This window comes from Carica papaya, chromosome 3 (assembly GCF_054855325.1).
Source record: "Carica papaya isolate Zhongbai chromosome 3, ASM5485532v1, whole genome shotgun sequence".
Taxonomy (NCBI): Eukaryota; Viridiplantae; Streptophyta; class Magnoliopsida; order Brassicales; family Caricaceae; genus Carica; species Carica papaya.
In genome coordinates this window covers 4357355-4379853 of record NC_142311.1, presented here as the reverse complement: position 1 = coordinate 4379853, position 22499 = coordinate 4357355, and the positions used below count along the sequence as shown (strand labels likewise).

The following is a 22499-nucleotide window of genomic DNA, read 5'->3' as shown; positions in this document are numbered from 1 at the left end:
GAGTGGACATTCTTTAGTCAACTTTTTTTTCCTCAATAGAAAGTAATATATTTGATGTAAAGAATGACGAATTAATTACTAATAACAGAAAAAATGGAATTTGTGAAGTTATTGAAATATTTTATCAAAATTTAAAAATCATATAACATATTATTAATTGGCAGTGGCAAGGATAGAGTTTGACCGTTGACCCGCCCACCAACAGAGCTGACAGAAAAACAACACTCAACAAATGAGCAGCAGGTATAAAAGATCACCACCTTTTACTGCAAAAACAAATATAATTTTTTCCTTCTTTTGTTTCTGTCTATATTCAAACAAAAATTCCAGTTGAATTGCCAGATCTCTCTGTCTCTGTAATTTTAAAAAAAAAAAAGTTTTTTTTTTTTGTTTTAAAAAGATCTTTTCAGAAAAAGAAAAAAAAAAAAAGAAATCTTTAACAGAAAAGAACAGTTAGGTGATGGGTCCAAAAGGATTTCTGGGTCATCGTTACTTTCTTCTCTAGCATCGTCTTTTACCTGATACACTTTCAAACTTTGTTCCTTTTGTTTGCTCATAAGGCATAGTTTCTTTTTGTTTTTCTCAAACAAAGATTTAGGGCTTTTTGGGATTGCTTGCTTTTCTACTATTCCTTTCTATAGAGATGCAATCGCCTACCTCTCAATCCCTCGCCCAACGCCTACACTCTTTCGCCGCCACTGATACCAGAGGCAAGCATAGGATACAAGCTGAACTCAAACGACTCGACCAAGAAGCTAGATTCTTAGAGGTTAGCTCTTCTTTTCTAGTTTCGTCTCGTAAATTACCAGGATGCTTCTTTTTTTCTCTCTTCTTAAATTTTTTTGCTTTTTATGGCTTCATCTATCGTCTGATCCTTCCTGTTTTTGGTGTGTCTCTATGCTTCCTTATGTATTAATATGGTATTATTCAAGTGGATCATGGAAGGATTCTAGACCCTTGAATGCAATCTGCATTTATTTGATGATTTCTTTTTTTGTGTTCTGCTTATCAGTAATTCAAATTTGGAATTGAATTCTTGGAATAATGCTGGATTTAACTGGTGCAGGGTTCTGTTTGACCATAAGATTAGTTTATGAGAGTGGGAATGGGTTGAGAGTGAGAGTGGGATTTGAATATGACAGATCGACAGAAAAAAAAAATGCTATCTGGAACTGAATTTCACCGCTTAGAGTTCAACTTTAAAAAATAGTTTAATTTAGAAACTTTGTTTATTTGGATTGCCCATGTGATGTAAGGGGTGTAAATCAATTAGGAGTAGGGAGTATTGAACTCTAGAATGGAAGCTCTATTCAGGGAGAAGTTGCCACTGAGTCAAAGGTTCTAGGCTTATCTTTACTGACTCAACGTTGATGAAAGCGAGTTGATTACTATTATTAGCTTCAATTTACTCATGGCATTGCCTTCTTGTGTAAAGGAGAAGTGCTTACTATACTTGTACTTTTTTGGTCATGTTAATCTGCAGTCTGAGGAATATAAGGGGAGTTATTCCATTTTACGGAATTTAAAAGAGTTACAGCACAGAATCAACCAAATTCTGCTTTATGTGGGGCAAGCTGGCGTATAAGTTGGAGACTATAGTTTCTTTGAATAGGATAAGTATCTTTGGCAGGCAAGGAAAAGTGAAGGAACTGCATATATACTACTAAATTATCTGTATCAAAATAATGGTACATCTGGTTCTATAGATTGCAGCTTTGTAGCCTCCATGACAGAAGAGTGAATTCTGTTTAATTACAGTTCGAGAAAAGGAGGAGGATTAAGTGTATTGCTTTAACTAGAGGTATAGGTGTATGTTCTAAGGAAGCTACAGAAATTTGTTGATGGTAAAAGAGAATTAAGATACTCCATCAGGCAAGAAGAGAAATACTACCAATTAGTATGAGATGCGAGACCTATGTTCGATATAGATGCACAATTAAGGCTTAGTATCCAATAAAGAAGATGTGGGATCATTGACTTAATTGTTCTGATGTAATTTATCAATATTGCATTGACGCCAGCAGCTCTGTTGCTTAATTGCTGAACATTTAAAACAAACCTTTGGAGTTATAGTGAGTAGGAGAATATGAGGCTTTATTTATTTAGTTGTTGCACTGTAACTCATAGACTTTTAATTCTACTTTCAATCTCTTGTTACATGGAACTAGGTATTTATTCTCTTGGACCAAAAATTCAACTTTTTCTAGTGATGATTGTTCCTTTGATTCTACTTTCAATTTCTTGTTACATGGAACTAGGTATTTATTCTCTTGGACCAAAGATTCAACTTTTTCTAAGGATGGTCATTTCTTTAACTGATCATCTCACCTGATTTGCCAAACAATTATTTTCATTGAGAAGCTGGAAAAAAGGATGCCGAACAGAGTTGAAGGGTAGATGTTTGGTTTAAACTTCCCATTGTATTAACATCTATTAGTTACCATATCAAACTGTCAAAAACGTCTGACTGATTCTTACCAAATAGGATAAATCAAGGAAGGTGATAATCATGTCGTTGGCTGCTGGATTAATAATGGTACAAGTGAACCACGAAAAGCAAATTACTTTCTTTCCACATGATAGTACATTTAAAAAAAAGTGTCTGCATATAATTAAATAGGCACTTGCTTGATTCTTCAAATTTGGGGAATGATTGGCGTTAAGTGCAGTCAATGTGTCAGGATCTCCACAGATAATGCAACAGAGGAAGACGAAAAACCGAGATTATGAAAGAGGAAAATGAACAAGCAGAAGGAATAGGCAATTGATTCAACAGAAAACTGGTTGGGGTATTTAGTGTAGCAAGAGGGTGAGAGCCTGAAATTAGTTATGAACATTCTCTTTTTACTTATTTCCTTTATTTCTGCTACATGTGGTTGTAAATCAATTTTTTCTCCTTTTTGATCCTGTTGTGCTACAACCGTAATCACGAGATTGATGAGCACAAATGGAGGGTATCCAATTTCTCGTAAAAGTTTTTGGATATTCACGAAATTCATTGAATGAATCAGCAATTCTCTTATTTCTCTGCTTTCAATTCCTTCTTTTCGCTTCTCAAGTTCTGAAAATTCTGTCTTTTCTCTTTCTTAATTTGAACCTAATAAGTGTAATGGATCTAGGATCCTGACAAAGTGGTTTCCGAGTCATTGATTCTCGGCAAGTCTTCTCCTCTCATTTTTTCCTGTTCTTAGTTCTCTCTAGTTTTACTTGGTAAAAATTTCTTTCTTCTTTTCTTCCCTGTCTTTGTGAATCTACTTTATTTCCACTAAACTCAGAAACAGAAACTTCAAGAATTCAGGATTATTCTATGCAAACCAAAGAGAACAAAGAACTCTGGTGGCAAAAGCAAAAAGCTGCTCTACAAGCGTGTTTCTGTTGGTTGGAACAGATATTGGACAAGCTTGGAACATATTGCACGACAATGATTCTCTCCTACCTCTCCTGCTTCACCAAAAAAGATAACTCCATCGACTTGGTTTGGAGAAACTTCTTCAAAAATGGCTTCTCCTTCCTCAACAAATTCCAGTAAAGTGGATTTCCTTTTGTCTTCCACAGCAAGTCAAAATGATATCTTTTCTTCAACGTCACTATCATTTAGCAAAGAGAGAGAAGCTGATACATTTATGCGGCACCAGGGTGCTGGAAATTTCTGCTTCAGAAGGATTAAATGAAATCATTACACGATCCCGGGAGCAATGCCAACTTGAGTTCATTTTGATTTGAGTAGTTTTACATAGAAAATTGACTGAGAAGCATGAAGAGACAAATAAAGAGTTGTGCATGAAACTGAGGGATACTGCTGGAATGGAAAATGGCAAAAACTTTGAATGAGATTTTGAGGAGTTTTATTCGACTGGGGAAAAGTTTGATGGGTCAACTGAGCATTCGAAGTTTGTTAAAAATGGTAGATGCTTGAATGAACATCAACTATTTGGAAAAATTCCTCTTACCAAGTTATTAGTTTGAGAATTATGTTAAGAGGCTAAGTTTGGTTGTGGAAAGTAATAAGTATTTCGGGACTCAATTAGTCTTTGTATATAATATCTAACATTATGAATTGATGTTTGGAAACATGTGACATTCCACCCACATAAACAACTAAAAAAGTACTGCGCTAGGGCGTTGAAGTGGAGCTCAAGTGAGTTTTCAATACATCACTGGGAGGATGTTTCTCACCTCAAAACCCATTTTTCGAAATTTAACCTTGAGGATAAGGTTGTCCTGATGAAGGAAATGTCAGGATCTGAACAAATAATGCAACAGAGGAAGACGACAAACTGAGGCTCTGGAAGAGGAAAATGAACAAGCAGGAGATATAGGCAACTGATTCAACAGGAAACTAGTTGGGGTAATTAGTATAATAAGAGGGTGAGAACCTGAAATTAGTTTCAAAACATTATCTTTCACTTATTTCCTTTATTTCCATTATGTATGGTTGTAAATCAGCTTCTTCTCCTTTTGGATTCTGTTATGCTGTTAGTGAAATCACGGGAATAATGGGTAGGAAAGGAGGGTATCCGGTTGTTTGGCCAAATTTTTGGATATTCGCAAAATTCGTTAAATGAATCAGCAATTCTCGTTGATTCTCTGTTTTCAATTCCTTCTTTTATCTTCTCAGATTCTGGAAATTCTGTCTCTTCCCTTTCTTAATTCAAACCCTAAGAAGTGTAATAGAGCTATGATCCTGACACACTACAACCAGAATCCAAATTTATGGCTATCCAGGGGAATTAATTAGTTGAAATTGTTACTTTCACACCATACCGAAGTATTATTGTTCTGTCTTTTTTCTCTTTGGGCAAACCTATGGCTCTTGTGTTTTTGCATTTGAACATAATGTCTATGGTTGGAAATTAAATCAGTTCCTTCACTGTGGAAATCAATGAAAAGAGGCTTTTCCTAGCTCTCAATCTTTGTCTGTGCATCAACTGGAATTAATCTGGCACTAATTTTACGTGGTCAACTTGATTTCTGTTCAAGACAACTTTGTTTTTGGTGCAGTAAAATGGTCATATAGTACTTTAAGTAGAGATATCCCCAGGATGTCTTGTATTGTAACAATGAAGATAGCTTTGAACTCATATTTAGAGGCCCGGAACCTGTTATGAAATCAAAATATAAACAGGAAAATAAGAGTCAGTCTCAATCTTCTGTCACGGATCTACAACTTCTATGAACACAGCTAGCTCTCTCTGTCTTAGAAACTTGCAACTCAAGGGTAGCAGAGCACAGAGAGTAGGTGATCCTTGGCCGAGTACCAAAATTGAATAGCATCACAATGGTGGCGGCTACAAACTATAGTCTTTTGCTGTAGGCCTAAATAAATTAGAACTGTTCCAACAATTCCTCGCTGTGAGGCATTCACAAGAAATACAAGTTTGCTGTACTCACTCTGTAATAGATTGAAAGATGTTTCTTTTCCTATCATCTATATTTTGCTTCAAGTACATTATATATGATAATTGATAGTGATAGTGACCTGTTTGCCAATCTTTATTTGCTGGGTTTGTGGGTGTTATGGCTGGAGTGTGATGCTGGACTCTCTAAAAATGTCATCTTCATCCGTCTCTACTAAGGGATAGAATGGGTCGTGGTGTCTTCAAGGGCTTCTCATTTAGAATTATGCAAAGGGACAAGGATGTGTTGTCACTTTGATGGTTTCTGCCCTTTTCTTTTCCTTTTTCTTCTTTTATTTTCCTCCCGTGTTGTTTTTCTTTTTCCCATAAGAAAAATCACCTACTTTTGCCAATAATTTACACAGGAAGAGACGGAAAAGCTTGAGAAGCTGGAGAAGGCCTCAGCAGTATGCAAGGAGTAAGTATGAAAAGAATGTAATCGGATACACATGTTAATTTTCTTTACATCTAATATAACTTCCCTTATTTGGTTCTCTGCATACCAGGTTGCTGCATAATGTGGAAAGTAGACCAGATCCACTTCTCTCTGAGTAAAGTGGCTTCCTAATTTCTCTGCTTTCATAATCCCCAGCAGAAAAAATTGAAACCTTCTGATAATCGATTTATTCTGAATTGACAGGACAACCGGCCCTATAAATCCATCATGGGACAGATGGTTTGAAGGACCACAAGACTCGAGGGGTTGCAGGTGCTGGATACTGTAATGATTGCTGATTTCAAAAGTTTCCCTTCTCATTTGTCTGCAGAGGATTCAACTTGTCACAGAATTTTAGATAGATACTTTTCTCGTCCGGCAAAAAATTATGAAAAATACTTCATTGTGCAGATGATAACAATTCTATAGCGGCATTTGGATCATTAACAAATGTTTTGAATGAAATGCTTCATTGTGCAGAGTATAATAATTTTTTTTTTTCCTTCAGCCAAATTGAAATGTAAAGAACAATCTACAAACGCGATCAGAATAGTTTTCATACAATTAAAATGGTTGATATAACAAATCTATTCTTCATTTATCAGAACCACAAAAATGCAGGAGATGAACCTTCTCTCTCTCATATTTTTTTTTATTTTTCAACTTGGTGCTGTGCCAGTTACCCTCTGGGCAATCCATCCTAGACCGTCGTACAGCCCTTCTCCTGTAAGAGCACAGCAGGCTTGGATGTGCCAATCATGATTCTTAATGCTGTGTAGAGAAAGGGCATCGGTGATTTCAGCGGGAGTCATTGCATCCTTAAGGTCCTGTTTATTTGCAAAAACAAGTATGACAGAATGTTGTAGATCCTCGTGACTTAGCAACCTAAAGAGTTCATCCTTCATAATGGAAATCCTGCCTCTATCAGTGCTATCAATCACCACAATAACTGCATGAGTCCCACGATAGTATGTTGCCCATGATGTCCTCAGTCGGTCTTGACCACCAAGATCCCAGACCTGATATAAGCAAATATTTCAAACATACAACGCAAAAATCTAAGACATCAACATGCTTGCTGAACTTCAGAATTTTGATATATACCGCCACAATTTATTTGACTGAATAAGGACTATGGCCATTAACGCTCACAGATTCACTTTTCTTTCATATTGTATCCGAATAAAACTTACGGACAGGGAAAAAAAAGAGCTGATACAAATCATAGAAATGTTGCAATTATCAACTCGTGCATTGTTCCAGTTTTAACACAGTAACGGAGATCATAGAAGACAAACACTGCCCAAAGGCTAATCCACGTCATCTAGAGACCTTTATATAAAAGTTCCAAAGGATCTATAAACTCTTCCTCATTTATATAAGGATACTGAGCTCTCTCATTTACAAAAGGATCCCCATTAAATTAAAAATTAAAAGAAGAATAAACTTATATTTGAACATGGGTAAAGGAGTTTTCAATCCTTCAGAAGCCCTTCTACTCTTCAATCCAAATCACCTAGAAAGTTAATAGGGCAATGAAGGCAATGATTTTCTTCCCCTTCTAGACGCTTAAATTCCTTCCCATGTGCTTCCAGAGAGAAAAAGAAACTTTAGTTCCTGAGCCCATTACCTTATTGGAAAGGAAGCCACCCCTACAAGCTTCCCGTCGTTATCTTATTAAAACAACATTATTAAAGGAAAACATTTATCGTATCCCCACAAGCTATCCAGTTCCTTACACAGAGCACTTTCATTTACCTCAATCATAAATAGCACGACTGGCCGGTTTTATGCCATTCTGCATTCCTTGAGGTTTATGTATAATTATAAGTAAGTCTACACTTTTAAAAAAAAAAAATTAAGATGTGGCCCTTATAAAAAGTATATACATCAACTAAGTTCAGTTTCTTAATAGACATTGAATGATAATCTAATATTATATCACGTGACAGTCACGTGATTGTCAAATGATAAGAATAACAGTATAATTAGATACTCTGGTTGAGAAAACACAAAATCGTTTATGCTCTAGCCAATATGTAAGAAAAATTAACGATAACAGTCTAAGCAGAACACGGTGTGTACAGGAAACTACCATATATATTTTTTCAGTCTTGCAATGATAAAATGATGAAAGGACCACGTCGTTGTTATTTGAAAACCTGTAGACGCACTTGTAACTATCCACAAACATTAAGAACTTCTAACTTACACTTTATCATAATACCTTGAATTACAGAAGCTACAATTTTAACATCAAAGAACATCATAATCTCCTCTCTTTTAGAAAATTGAACTAGCACTTTCTGAAAAAAACCTGTCAGGCCTGAAGTGGACATGTAGCAGCTTAGTTGTCAACAGAAGAGCAATGTGGTTTATTGGTTTGGAATTTTTTTTTCTTTTGGTAGAAAAAGAAAATATATTAAGATAAGGAGGAAACATTACAAAAATAACAGCATATAAGATATCCAACTGGAACAAAAGGAAAGACAAAAAATACAAAAAGAAAGCATCAAAAAGAGAACAAATCACGTGGCTATAACATCCCAGCTCCCATGTAGAATCGGGAGAGCGATATCAGAGTATTTTCCATGAGCCTTGACTCCAAAGAAAGCTAGAAATGTCATCTTCTTCCAAACAAGGTTGTCCTACAAAGAACAGTCTTCAAATATCCATCAATCTCTTCCAATCCAAATAGTTCAAAGACCAGCAGACGACGCTCCCTGCCACAATGGTTTGACCTTAACCCAATCCCAAAGCCACCAAATTTGTGTTGATAAAACAATCCAAAGGAGTAGTAACCTATACTAGGTTAAAAGTGTCAAAAAAGTTTACCTATAATTTCCATGACACTTGACAATGTAAAAAGAGATGAGAATGTGTTTCCCCGCCCTTTTGAACGTAAAACATATGTCAGGAGACAAAGCTCGGTTAGGTCTACAAATTTGCAGCAACTCATTAGAGTTAAGCTGATCCAAAATAACAGTCCACACGAATACCATATCTTCAAAAGGAGCTTGACTTGCCTGAATAACTTGGTAAAGGTAATTTTTTAACAATCAGGATTCTTTATCATATGATCGATAAACAATTTACAGGCATATGTACCTGATGAATCTAGAGTCCATATCCTGCAATCAGGCTGATGGGAAGGTTGAAATGGTTGTAACAAGTTCAACATGGTAAGAAGCTCAACGGTTTCTCTATCATTCAAGCTACGGAAAAAGTGAAAATTCCAAGTCAGAGAACCATTGAAAATGCAAAAAACTAGTAAATCGGGGTATTATGACAAGAAGATATGCGAAAGAGACATGTGAACTGAATACCCAAGAATCAGTCATCCCTCCAAAGATCCTCCTAAAAGAGGACCATGGAACAGTCTCCAACTTTATACCTAGTAAGAGGCTTATAGATGTTAACCAAGCTTGAAATGGCCTTCCATGGAGGCCGGTAGATCTCATGGCTATAGCATCCCAGCCACTCCACTGACTCCTGTGAATACCTTTAATTACTTTATGCCACAAAGAATTAGGTTCCTGCACAAAACATCATAGCCACTTAACCAATAATGACAAGTTCCTAAATTTAAGATTCCTTGTGTATAATCCTCCAAATGTTCTAGACCTACAACATACCTCCTAATTAACTAGATCATCTTTCATATCCTTACCATTCCCTGTCGATAGAAAATTCCTCATCGCACCTTCTAAGCACTTAAGCACGCTAACAAGGACCTTAAATAAGGAGGTGTAATAGATAGAGATACTAGACAAGCATGCTTGGACAAGAGTGACCCTACCACCTAGCAAAAACAAACCCCCTTTGTCTAAGCGCTTAGATACCTTACCACCTCTTTCCAAAATGACTTACACCTAGGGTTACTACCCAACAGAATACCAAGATATGTAATGGGCCATGCTAGAGTCACACAACCAATAACATCTGCTAGATTGTTGACTTTGCTATCAGACATATTAATACCAACGAGCCCACATTTTTCCATGTTAATGCGAAGCCCAGATATAAGTTCAAACACCAATACCAAGTTAAGTACATTAAAGGTAGATCTATTGTAATGAGATAGAAATAGGATTACGCCATCCGCAAAGAGGTCGGATACCTCAACTCTATCATTCCCCACAATAAACCCTTCAATTGCTCTTCTCTAAAATCCTCTTTGTAAGCATCCTAATTAAACCATCCACTATTAAAGTGAAGAGTAAAAAAGATAATGGATCACTTGTCTGATCCCTAGAGTACCCTTAAACCATTGTTGGGGTCTACCATTCAGTAACACCGCAAAAGAGATAGAAGACAGTCACCCTCTCATCCATGATCTTCATTTAGGTCCAAAACCCTTGTAAGCCATCACTGAGTCCAGATATCCCTAATTCACCCTACCATAGGCCTTTTCAAAGTCTATTTTAAGTACTAGCCCTTCTATCTTAGCCCTTTATATATAATCTATAGACTCATTAGCAGTATAAGATGCATCCAGGATTTGTCGCCCTCCAACAAAGGCACTCTAATATGGTGATATGGTATCATTCAAAATTTCATGAAGGCATAAGAACAATACATTAACAATGGTTTTATAGACACTAGTCACCAAATTGATAGGAAAATAATTAGATACTCTTCTTGATTAATCTTTCTTAGGTATTAGGGTTATGAAGGTTGAATTCATATCTTGGCATATCTTCACATTTAGATAGAATTCTTTGAATACCTTCATCACATCATTCTTGATAACGTCCCAACAAGATTGGAAAAAGGTTCCTATAGGCCCATCAGGACCAAGGGATTTCTCAATGGATATAGCCTAAATAGCCTTCCCAACCTCCTCTCCCTCAAATTGTCTTTCGATATGTTGGCACAACTACGGACTGCCAATGAAAGGCCTAGATACCTCCTCTTCAGTATACAACCTATGATAGAACTCAGTAATCTCATGCCTTATCAACTCCTTATCTCGCTCAACTCTTCCCCAATCCAATTCTAACTCCTTAATCTCACTCTTCCTCCTACGAGCATTAACAATCTGGTGGTAGAACCTAGTATTTGCATCACACTTTTTCGCCCTCTTCAATCTAACCTTTTGCCTAAAACTTTGCTCCTCTTTCAACAAAACCTCCTCAAGTATCCTAAGGTCGGAAATTCGATTTAAATGACTCTGAAATATATTATTTTACGAAGCTAAAGTATCCAAATCTTTCAGTTCAACATCTGTCTTCCTCTTATACCCCCAAAAATCCCCTTATTCCATTTCCTCAATTTTTCCTTAAGGAATTTCAATTTCTGCATGAATTTATACCCCACCCAAACCTTATCCAGGTCCTCCTACTACGAATCCTTCACTCTATCCACAAAATCAGGATGTTGGATCTACATGTTCCCAAACTTGAATGGAGTAAGGCCCCACTGCACATGTTGGGAGTCTAACATGATAGGAAAATGATCTGATGCAGGCCTTGGCAACACCTCCTATATGAAATCCGGAAAGGTGTCCTCCCAACAAGATAAAGTCAAGAAGCGTCTAATACACGATGAAACATCTACCTCATCTTTCTATAGACCAGATGACTCAAGCATGATTAAGTGGGAGACTGCAAAGTTGCAATCCTGCATAAAATCATTAAAGCTTCGCATGGTCATAGTTTCCTCACCACCTCCTAACTTCTCATGAAGGAATCGACAAGCATTAAAGTCTCTCCCAACACAACAATGTGGATTGCACAATCCAAAGAGAAATGATAGCTCCTACAAAAGAGGTCTGCATCATTGGCCCGTAAGCACATGTTATCCACCATGACTCTTTTCCTTTCATATTAAGTAGAACAGTTACTGAGACGAAACCTTCTATCACATCCACTCGACTAGCAACCCAAGTGTCCAACAAAATACTCAAGCCTCTTAAGGCACCTAAGAATGGGACAACCACCCAATCCTTAAAGCTCAACTCCCAAATGCTTCTAATCAAAACCCTATAGACAAATTCTTTTTTTGTTTCTTGCAAGAGTAGTTTGTTGGGGCAAACACTATTAACCACCTCCTTAATTGTCTTCCTCATAAGACCACAACCTAATCCATTTACATTCCAGCAAATTATCTTCATGAGATATGCGACTTCCCTCGACTTTGCCTAGATCTCTTTGATTTAATTTACCCGTTATCTTCTTAATTCCCTCTTCTACCCTTTTCTTTCTTCATATGTAAGTCTTAGGTGACACTTCTATTCTAACTACTTCCCCAGATTTTTTCACTAGTTTAAAATCTAAACTCTTACGGAGGACATTGGGATTCCCCATTTTAGAGCTTGTCATTATTCATTTTAACAGTATAGAGATTTTAGACATTACCTAATTCTTTGGTTCATAAGTAATCCTCCGGTATTCATGTGAGTCACATGGAATAGAGAGGATGCCCTGAGTATCCTTTCCAACCTGCAAGCCTTCTGGATCATCTGTTTCAGCTTGCATGCCTGCCAAGGGTTTAACAAAACAAAGGTTAAGGCCAGCATTGGGATTAGGATTTATGAAAGAATACTCCGATAATTTTCCAAGGCTATTCTGGTGCCAATCAAATTCCTTATCTAATGATTCTTGTGTGTGTAACTCTGTCTCGGGCTCTGCACCATCAAGCCGCTGATCTCTGTCTTTTTCTAGCATTTCCTCATTGACAGGTGTATCAAACAGCTTTCGTACATCTTCCCATACATCTCCTGCATGGTCCCTTTCTCCCTTCACAGTATCTGCCTCTGCTTCTTCAAAAGCCTCCTCAAAATATCAGCCTGGATCCTCGAACACTGGAAAGTCAAATGAGGAAATGGACGAAATAGCGTCCACAGCCCGTCCCATATCTCCTTCTTCCAATCTACCATATACCGCTCCATGATTAGCCAAGCTCAAACTTCTTTCTTCCTCTTTGGATGCTCCAGGTTGACCTCTGGATCCAATTCAAGACCTGGGGTCTTTTTCACCTCTTCTACTACACTTTCTGCACAGTTGCTTAGCCCAGTTTTGGGTGAGACTATGATAGATCTTAGGCTCTCCCCTTCTACCACATTCGATTCACACCCCTTATTTTTCTGGCTTGCTTTGTGCCCCTGCATACTACCACCACGTTCTAGATCTTCAAGAATTGTGGACGACAGAGTAGCGATGGGTCTGTAACCTCCTAATGATAGGTGCTCCAGTTTGACTTTTTAGGCTGCCGAAGAAGCCTAGTTTTAATTCTTATGGATCGGTTGAGGTGGAGGCCAGTACTATCATATCGAGATTTTTGATTTATTACGGGGATGAACTCGTGTTGGTGGACAGATCATGTAAGAAGAGTAGATTCAAAAGACCCATGTAAAAGAGGAATTCTGTTTGACTCTTTACAAGGTCCGTTACAGCTCGTGTAAAAAGAGCAAATTTAAAAGACCTACGTAAAAGAGGAATTCTGTTTGACTCTTTACAAGATCCGATACAGCTCATGTAAAAAGAGCAGATTTAAAAGACCTACGTAAAAGAGGAATTCTGTTTGACTCTTTACAAGATCTGTTATGCTTGAGATTCTCTTTGAGATTCACCTTTTCAAACAATCTGATTTGCCTTTCTTTCTCGGGGTCAACCTCAATAACAACTGTGTATTTAGATAATAAATGCAGATTTTCCTTGATTTAAGCATCCTGAAATGCTGCCTCTTGATTCACTCCTTCCTTATTTTAAGGTACGACTATAGCCATTTTGAAATTTGAATATTGCTTCGATTTTCCTTTGCTCCTCCCTCTCTGCCACCTATCTCTTTCCCCAGGCGCTCCTCGGTATTTGCAATGCGCCGTCTTTGTGCCCTGTTCTGCTGTTTCCAACCGCCAGCCACGATATCCCAGTTGTGGCCACAATCTCACAGAATCTCATTAATGCATTTTGAAGATATTTCCAGTCAATTTGTTGCTTCCCTTCCGCTAAACATTTCTCTTCCTCTTTCCTCCCTCATGCTGAGATACAGACAGGAAGCTCCCATTGTTATTGGAAGATAATTCAGCTAAACAATATCCAGGTCTTCTCCATATGGGGACAGATTTCCCTCTGGCATCTAACACGGACTTAATAACCTGAGTTAACCACTTTACACCTTCAATGTCCAAAGAAAGATTAGAGGATTTTGTTTTGAAGAACTCTTAAATGTTCATATATCCGCCTTTTCCATCAATGCTGAAAATTTTCCTTTCTACTCGGAATATGACGTTCAAACCCGTACTCTTCACCATAACTGAAACTGCTTAACTAAAAACAACTAAAAAGAAATACTCATATCTAAAATCCTTTAATCATACACCCCAACCTTTCAGTTTCTTGAAATTCATTTTACAAAGCTCAAATGAGTTATCAATTGAGCTTCTTCTTAGGCATCTTAGGCTTTTCCCGCAAAGACCTCCTTGCTCCAAACCTTTAGCTTCTTTTTAAATTTGTGTTTATTTTACTGTCATGCACAAGTTATATTGTTCCCCTTTATTTTTGAGAAGAGGAGGATGGTTAACTCTCCATATTTGTATTTTTTCATTCATTTTTAATTTTGTGGTTAATATTTTCAATTCTCTGTTATTAGCTGCAATTCTTTCATTCTGTTCTTCTGCTATTTTTCTCCTATTTTATATAAGAAAATTAGGATTGTATGGGGAATGGGAATTTTCTAAAACAAAAAATGGAATAAAATCCCTAAGCAGCATCATCAGTTTGATGTTCTCTTCTTCTCACTCAGTCTGTTTTTCTTCTTTATCTTTTCTACAATCCTGTTCTTCCTTCTTCTTTAGGAAATTCTTATTGAATGGCTAAGAATCCTGACTAATTGGCATTAACGTTATAAGTTTCTCGGACATTCTTTCTGCTTCTCATTCTTCATCTAACCTCCACATTTTTTACTGTTTATCCTTTCTCTCTCATCTTATAAAGCTATTTTCTCCAGCAACCCAACCAACAAACAGTAAGATAAGAAAATTCCCTATAATCTTCTAGATCTCTTTTTCTAGCAAGACAGCTAACAAGCGCAACAAAAAAAAATGCACCTCAACAGTTACTGGTGAAGTAATTAGTACTATATTGTTTCCTACTTGGGATTATAGAGAAGAATTTTGTGGCTTTGGGAAGCTGGAAGATAATGCACGTCAAGTGTTTGTAAAAAAAAAGGTTGTTTAAATACTGATTAGAAAGTAAAGATTATGACATTGTATCCTCAGAAAATTGAGTATTAAATATTACACCAAGAACCGTGGCAGCATACTTGAGTTCACCTTCTCTTGAAGAATACTATGGAATGAAAGCTAATGGAAACCATGAGAATTCGGGACAATGGCCTTTTGAAGAAAGAATTTATTGATCCTTTTCTTGAAATTGGAAATGAGGAGAGCTATAGAGGGAAGAGAAAATCGTTGAAATTGCTGATAGATAGAATAGGAGCCAAACTTACTAAAACTCCATCGCGAAAGGATTAACACACAATATATGTGAAAAGTCAATAGAGAAAAGAATGGTTTTGGAGTCGTGGAAGTGACAACTCTAGTGACAAAGCACGATCACCCTCTTTGGAATCAATGGAAATATTTTCACACAGGTAATAGACCCTTTCTAGTCGATTGCTGGGTGTATACCAAATGTCACCTCTATCGAACTAATCTAGCTATACTTATTGAAAAATTTGTCATACAAACCACATTCAACTTCAAGTTTCTCCTATGGGAGCTGATTACTAGCATTATAATAGGCAACTCCTCTTTATGGGATCATGCCTGTCTGATGGCAGCATGGATTATGGTGACAATTAAGTAACTTAGGAGTATGTTTCCTTTCTCAAGCCTGACTTTCCAGAGTTCTCCCTTCAGACAAGGAAGATCTGAAAGATGAGGGAAATTTCAGGTCTGGAGGCAATATGTGGCAGCTGAGCTCTACAGAAGAGCTACATGGCCTGTTGGTTTCGAATTTTTATTTTTGTGGTTTATATTTTTATTTTTCTGTTATTAGCTGTACTTCCTTGTTATTCTTTGTCCTATTTTCTTGGACAGCATGATATATATAGCAGAATTATGACTGTAAGGGGAATGGGAAACTTTACAACAAAAGACGGAATGAGATCGCTAAGCAGAATCATCAATTTGAAGCTCTCTTATCTTTTCTTCCTCATCTTTTCTGCAACTCTGTTTTTTCTTCTTCTTCAGAAAATTCTTATTGAATGTCTAAGGATCGTGACATTTTTTCATCTTTACAACGACAAAATGATGAAAGGACTCTTCTTTTCTTTTTTGAAAGCCTGTGCACCCAATTGTAATTATCCACAAACCTTAAGAACTTCTGTCTAATTTTCACATTTTTCTTAATACCTTGAACAACAAAGCGACAAGTAACATCAAAGAATACCATAATCTCCTCTCTTTTAAAAAATGGCTATTTTGAACTAGCAGCTTTTGAAAAAAGCGAGAGAACAAAGAGAGGAACATGTCAGCCAAGAGCAAAGTTATCAACTAAAAATTCCAAATATCATAAGGGTGTTCAAATTCTGATATGGACTGGATCCAACTGAAAAGCAGTCCAGTAAGAAAACAAAGTTACTTTGGTACAATCTTCGGTCCAGGAGCTTGAACGAAACGCTTAGATTATGAGACTCCAATTGTTACATGAAAATAATTCAGAGTTTTCATTTTCTAAATAAATGTTTATAAAAGTAGTATGTGCATGTATGGTAATTTAAGTATAAATAAGAACAACTTCACAGAAAATATAAAAGATATTTTTTCTTTATTCTAAAGAAACATGTTATACTTTCATTTTCTAAATACTGTTTTTCATTAGTAAAATAACACATATGCTTCTATTTTATGTATACAAATATGTAAGTATAAAAAATAAAATTAGAAAAAAAATTTCATGGACTGAACTCAGGCTTTATTCCAATCCTGAACAGAAGAGCAAACTTTCTAAGCCATCCAGTTCCCAGCCCATAAGCCTATCACCTTTCTCCATGTGGTTCAAAGTTCAGCCTTACTCCAAAGCCCAACCCACTCAAAATTCAATTTTCTAAGTTCAATTTTCAAAATCCTCAGACCTCCATAGCCTCCAACTCAAACCTCTTGTCTCTTGATATCAGCAGTCTTTTTCTGATTCTTGATCACACAGTCGCCCTCCAAAGGCTTTGAAAAGTAAGGTTATAACAGTACCAAAATATCGAAAAATAAATAAAGCACCTCATTCCAGATTGAAACCACAGATTACTTATGCTTTGCCGTCATGCATCTCTAATGCCGGCAACTACTGGAAACATCAGAACAATTACAATCAGCTCTAGGGCATTCCATTCCATAAATTTCCTTTTGACTATTTAAACAGGTAATCATTTTGCCCATATTTGCCCATGGAAAACCAGTGGGCCAAATACACCAACTTTTTCTAAAACCTGTCAAATCAAATAGCTGCCTGATTTTTTATTCATACAAATGCGAGATCACTTACAACCTAACAATACTGTAACCTATAAGCAAACAGATATTCCCACTACAACTCTCTACCACGAAGAACACTTTTTTTCTTGCTCTAGACACAGAAGACGTAACAAATCTATTCTAATCAAAATCATAAAATGAGAAAATCAACAAGTCCACACACAAACAAATTGCCATGCATTAAGTGAACATTACATAAGCTTACGCAGCTGAACTCGTATAAATTTAAGAACTGAAATTTTCAAGGTTGCGATCATGCTAGGACCAAATAAACACCCATCACCGCTCAAATCATCAAATAGAACTACTGCTTAAAAGTTGCAAAAGTACCTCAAATCGAATATTCTTGTAGGTAAGCTCCTCAACGTTGCTTCCAACAGTAGGGTGAGTAGTGACCACCTCTCCTAGGTGTAGTTTGTATAGCGTTGTTGTTTTCCCAGCGTTATCCAATCCAACGACCACAATCTTGTACTCTTTTGCAGGGAACAGCATGAACCAAAACTTGGATATAAATCCTCCCATCTTCTATATTGTTTAACACCTAAATGAAAAATCATCAGACCCATTCCATTCAATAATTAGTATGGGATGAAACAGAAACAGAGCATACCAAATCCCAGTTGTAGTAAGATCCACAATAATAATACCAGTCAATCAGATGATCAAATTAACGGAAAACCTTTACTTAACAGGCCGTATCAAATATGTCGGGGAAAGCATCCATATTTTTTATAAAAAAATCAGGAACAGATCTAATTCTAGAACTATGGATGTGGTTCTTTAATGTTCTTGAGAAATTAGTAAAAAGAGATATGGGAAATTAAGGGAATGCCACAGAACCTGGATTAAAGAGGTAATGAAACGACGGAGACGACGGAAATGATGGTGATGAGCGGTGAAAAGAAGGATATCTATCGACAGTTGTTGTGAATCGAGATGAAGAAGACTGAAACCCTGTGAAAACCTTTGAGAGACCTTTTGATTCAGCGTTTGCAAGGAAATATTGTGTACGATCCTCCGTAGAATCAGTGGAAGAGAAAAAAAGGTTGAAGAACTAGTTGATAGTAATAATAGAGATAATTAAGAAAAAAATTAGGTGAGGTTTAGCATGGATTCAAGGTGGAAACGATTTATCTGTTGCTTCTTGGAAGGGAAGAGAATAAAAGAAGAAGGGAAAGTTCTTCAACAAGCGCACAAAAGGGACAAGTTAGAATTTGCTCTTGATCCCAGCTGTACGGTTATGCGTACATTGTTAATGAGGGAAGGGCCACCTTGGCAATTTAACATGGACTTAGAAAATAAATCAGTATATCCTAGTCCTTAATGCTGTTAAGAAAAATGTATTTTATTTGTGAAATATAAAAAATAATGATATTTTCTAATAAAAATAAAACTTAGTTTAGTTTTTGATTAAATTAAAATTAAAAATTTAAAGTAAATGTTATTAAAACTAGATCATTGGTCTACGTGCATTCTTTTTTTATGTTTCATTTATCTTTTAAAAATTGTAAAATTCATAATCATATGAATTGAGTTTTTCTTTATTTAGTAACTACTTACATTAATATTAAAAAAAAAATCATTTTTTACTTGTTAGTATCTCTTATTGTTTTTAAATAGTCTGTGATTTATTTCAACCTTTACTCATTATTCTTGTTGTTCTCTCTAACTTATGATGCACTTTGTTATTCCTAAACTCATGTGGTTACTATGAAACGTGTCGATTCTTGGTAACAAAGTCGTACATGGGTGTTCTTATCCAATGAGATTGGCTTTGTCTTCTCTTTTATTTTATGGTTTCTCTAACCTGTTCATCTTAATTTCTTTATATTCTCTCATTTTTCTCATAATTGGTCTCAATTACTAAAATAATCCAAAAGGGAGGCAAATTAAGTTGTTTAAATTTTCAACCTTTTATACCACTACAAGCAATAATATACAAGAAAGAAAATAAATGTCAAGTAATAATAAAAAGTATAGTAAAATAATTAAAGAGAGATAGATAGAATGTGCAAACTTATATTTATAGATATTATATATAAATTGCACTTATTTTGTAACAGCTCCGGAAATTCAAAAGGAAATACATATAATAATTTAAGTGCGGAAACGAAATAAAAGATTAAAGTTAACATCTTTTACACAATAACTTAAAAGTACTAAATAACATCACAGAATAAGTTCTCTAAAAGAAATACGAGAAATGAAAAAATAAATAAAATTATAAAGCATATAGTATCTACTCGTAGTATTCTTGTGGATCAGGCTCGGGAACCAGGACCTCCTGATCTGAAATGGTTAAATAAGGAATGAGTTACACTAACCCAGTAAGGATATCACAATATATCACCGTCACATAAGTAAAGATTGGTAGAAAATCAAAACAACCAATGGAACAGTAGATTTAAACCAATACATTTATTTAAAATAAAACTATTTACCCTTTTTCTTACCATCGAGAAATTTATGAAAACAAATTATAGAAGAAATAATATCATGCAGATCACAATTTCATGCATAATCAGTAACATAAAATATATCATAAATCTGTATTCATTAACAATAACTGATTATCACCATTTCTCATTTTCACTAGTCTACTAGTATCCACGAAGATTCATAGGGGTGTCCTCGCTACACGTGAACTCTTTTCATTAACAATCTTAATTTCAGAGCCGTCTCCATACCCCGTCCGGTATGAGGGTGAAGTGGGTCGTCCCCATATCCCGTCTGGTATGAGTGCCAAATGACCAAGTCTTCATATCTCGCCCGGTATGAGACAATGTTCACGATAGGGTTCCCTATGAACTCGGTCCGTTCACCATCTCTCAGGATATCTAGTGAGGTTATTACCTTATCTGTTTTCTTTTAGTTTCTGCTACCAAGTTAAACATAATCACATAAATAATAAACATGTGCCCGATAATACAATCATATCTTAAATTCTAAAATCACACAATAATCAAGTAAGACAGTAATACATGCATTTAAAACCATAGAATAGATAGACCAGATACCATAATGCATTTAAACTGTAAAATAAATCAAACAGGAATCGGCAGAGAATAATGTCCGGTTCGAACTCTATTAGTACCCTTAATTAATTATACATATCTATCTATTTAATTTATACAAAGTACAGTATTATCATTTATTCAAACTTCAATCCCATGATAAAAAATAGGGTGAGGGGTCCTTACTTGATTCGATACCGAAAACTAGATGATTATTGCGTCTACGGGCGGTCCTTGGGTTCTATGAATTTCCTTCGGGAACTGAAACGCGCTTACGGTACCTACAAATATCTCAAATAACCCAAAATCAATCTCAGTGCCTACTCGACCAAATTTAAAAATTCGGCACGGCGGCTCCGCCGTGCTCCGGCGACGGTTGCCGCCCGCGGCGGCGATCCACCTCGAGTTCGTTGTTTTTGACTGAATTTAGCCAAACTTGCATCGGTTCTTGTGAGAAAACACACTTAGGGCCATCGATGGGCCAAAAAACGTAGAAAATCGAAACTCACCGGCGGTGGAGCTCTCTAGTGCGGCGGCTTCTCCGGCTCACGTTGCTGTTGGGTATTTTGCTTTGCTTAACATGTAGAGAAGGAAATAGTGATCACAACAGTGAAAAAATCACATCGAACAAAAATCGGGAAGAACCTCATCGGATGCGAAAATCGAAACACCCTGCGACGGCGTCGCTGACCTTCGGCAGTATTTTTCGGCCAATTGGCTGATTCTTTCACTCCGATTTGGTCATGGGTGGGTTTAAAATGAATTTCCTGCAAGAAAAAATTTTTTTACCTCGTTTGGCAGTCGAAAATTGCTCTGGTACGGCGGTGGATAACGGCGGTCAGCTGGGCTGTCTTCTCCGACGATGGGCTCTAGCGGCTAGGGTTAGGGTTTGAGTGCGGATGGGGTTATTTATACTTATTTGCTTTTGATCTGGGCCGTCCATCATCTTTAATCTAGGTCGTATGTGCGTGATTCAATCTGGACCATTCGTGCGCGATGCAATCTGGGCCGTCCATGCGCGTTTTTGATTTGGGTTGTCCGTGCGCGCGGGAACAGATCTTAGCCGTTCGATCGCGCGCACGCATATCACTCACGTGGCTCTCCTCCGCGTGGCCTCCCACGTCAGCGTCTCTGCCACCTGACGCGTCCTGGTTGGTTGGGGCTGCTGACTGGGCAGTTAACGTGGCGTAACTTTTTTAAATTATATTTTGACCCCCAGTTTTTGATTTTGCTTTCAAAAATACTCCAAGAACCCAAATTTTTACCCATTTTCTCCAAAATTATTTTCAATTAAATTCCTAACTAATTTTTTACCCTTTTTATTATTATTATTATTATTAAATCAAATTAAAATTAAATAAATTAAATTAAAATTATATAAATAATAATTATATTTATATATAAAAGAAAATAATAATAATAATTAAAAAAGAAAAAAGAAAGGTTGGGTGTTATATATTTCATCTTACTTAAGTCAACTATATGAGATTTTTACTATTTTTTACAAAAAAGTTAGTTACTTTGTGTTTAATTCATCATACTATTATTTTTTTTTTCACAAAAATTTTTTTTAAAAGATTTTCATTTTCAAAACTCAAGAAAATAAAAGAAAAAGTTTTAAATACATTTTCTTAATAGAATTGATTTACAAATGAAAACTTATTATCGAAATTTAAAGGTGACTCAATAAAAAAATTTAAAACTTTTATTTTATTTTAAAATTTTTTTTCAAAAGTTATTTATAAAATTTTTACTCTAAGTTAATAGCATTAGTGTTATTACACTTAATGAAAATATTTTTTATTTTAATTTCAAAATCTGAAAGTTGTTATCTTATCTATAGAATTCGAGCACAATAACTTCTGGTTGTAACATATTCGGACTTCGTTGTTGATAAGATAACTAAATTTTATTTATTGAAAAATTAACACACAAGTTTGTTTCCTAAGAATTGATATATTTCACTATTACTTTTTCTATTAATTTTATAACTCTAAAATTGAATTTTAAACCATACTAAAAAGAAAGAAATGAAAGAAATTTATTAACACAACAAGTTACGGACGATCTCAAAATTGTCAAATTTTAAACCAATCAGAAGTAAAAACGTTCTGTTCCCTTGTCCTCCTCAGTTGTAGGATATCAAAGATACCGCTTGTTTGGCGACATCTCCCAACCTA

The 22499-nt window shown here is 36.0% G+C and overlaps 2 protein-coding genes across 2 annotated transcripts; one reads left to right on the top strand and one right to left on the bottom strand.

The window, feature by feature from the left end:
- Positions 1–275: 275 nt before the first annotated feature.
- AGG2 (G-protein gamma subunit 2) lies at positions 276–6311 on the top strand. The gene is made up of 4 exons (XM_088215203.1): positions 276–769; positions 5762–5814; positions 5903–5947; positions 6037–6311. Exons 1-4 carry the CDS (start codon positions 644–646, stop codon positions 6119–6121), a joined length of 309 nt encoding a protein of 102 aa, XP_088071329.1. The 5' UTR covers positions 276–643; the 3' UTR covers positions 6122–6311.
- ARFC1 (ADP-ribosylation factor C1) lies at positions 6284–18567 on the bottom strand. The gene is made up of 3 exons (XM_022043910.2): positions 18146–18567; positions 17636–17846; positions 6284–6851 (listed from the first exon to the last, which is right to left on the bottom strand). Exons 2-3 carry the CDS (start codon positions 17825–17827, stop codon positions 6492–6494), a joined length of 552 nt encoding a protein of 183 aa, XP_021899602.1. The 5' UTR covers positions 17828–17846; positions 18146–18567; the 3' UTR covers positions 6284–6491.
- Positions 18568–22499: the final 3932 nt, after the last annotated feature.

Coding starts and splice junctions, on each gene's coding strand:
- AGG2 (XM_088215203.1), top strand. CDS start 644: ATGCAATCGCCTACCTCTCAATCCCTCGCCCAACGCCTACACTCTTTC. Junction 5,815..5,902: donor GCCTCAGCAGTATGCAAGGA/GTAAGTATGAAA, acceptor TCTGCATACCAG/GTTGCTGCATAATGTGGAAA. Junction 5,948..6,036: donor CCAGATCCACTTCTCTCTGA/GTAAAGTGGCTT, acceptor CTGAATTGACAG/GACAACCGGCCCTATAAATC.
- ARFC1 (XM_022043910.2), bottom strand. CDS start 17,827: ATGGGAGGATTTATATCCAAGTTTTGGTTCATGCTGTTCCCTGCAAAA. Junction 6,852..17,635: donor ACAAGAATATTCGATTTGAG/GTACTTTTGCAA, acceptor TGCTTATATCAG/GTCTGGGATCTTGGTGGTCA.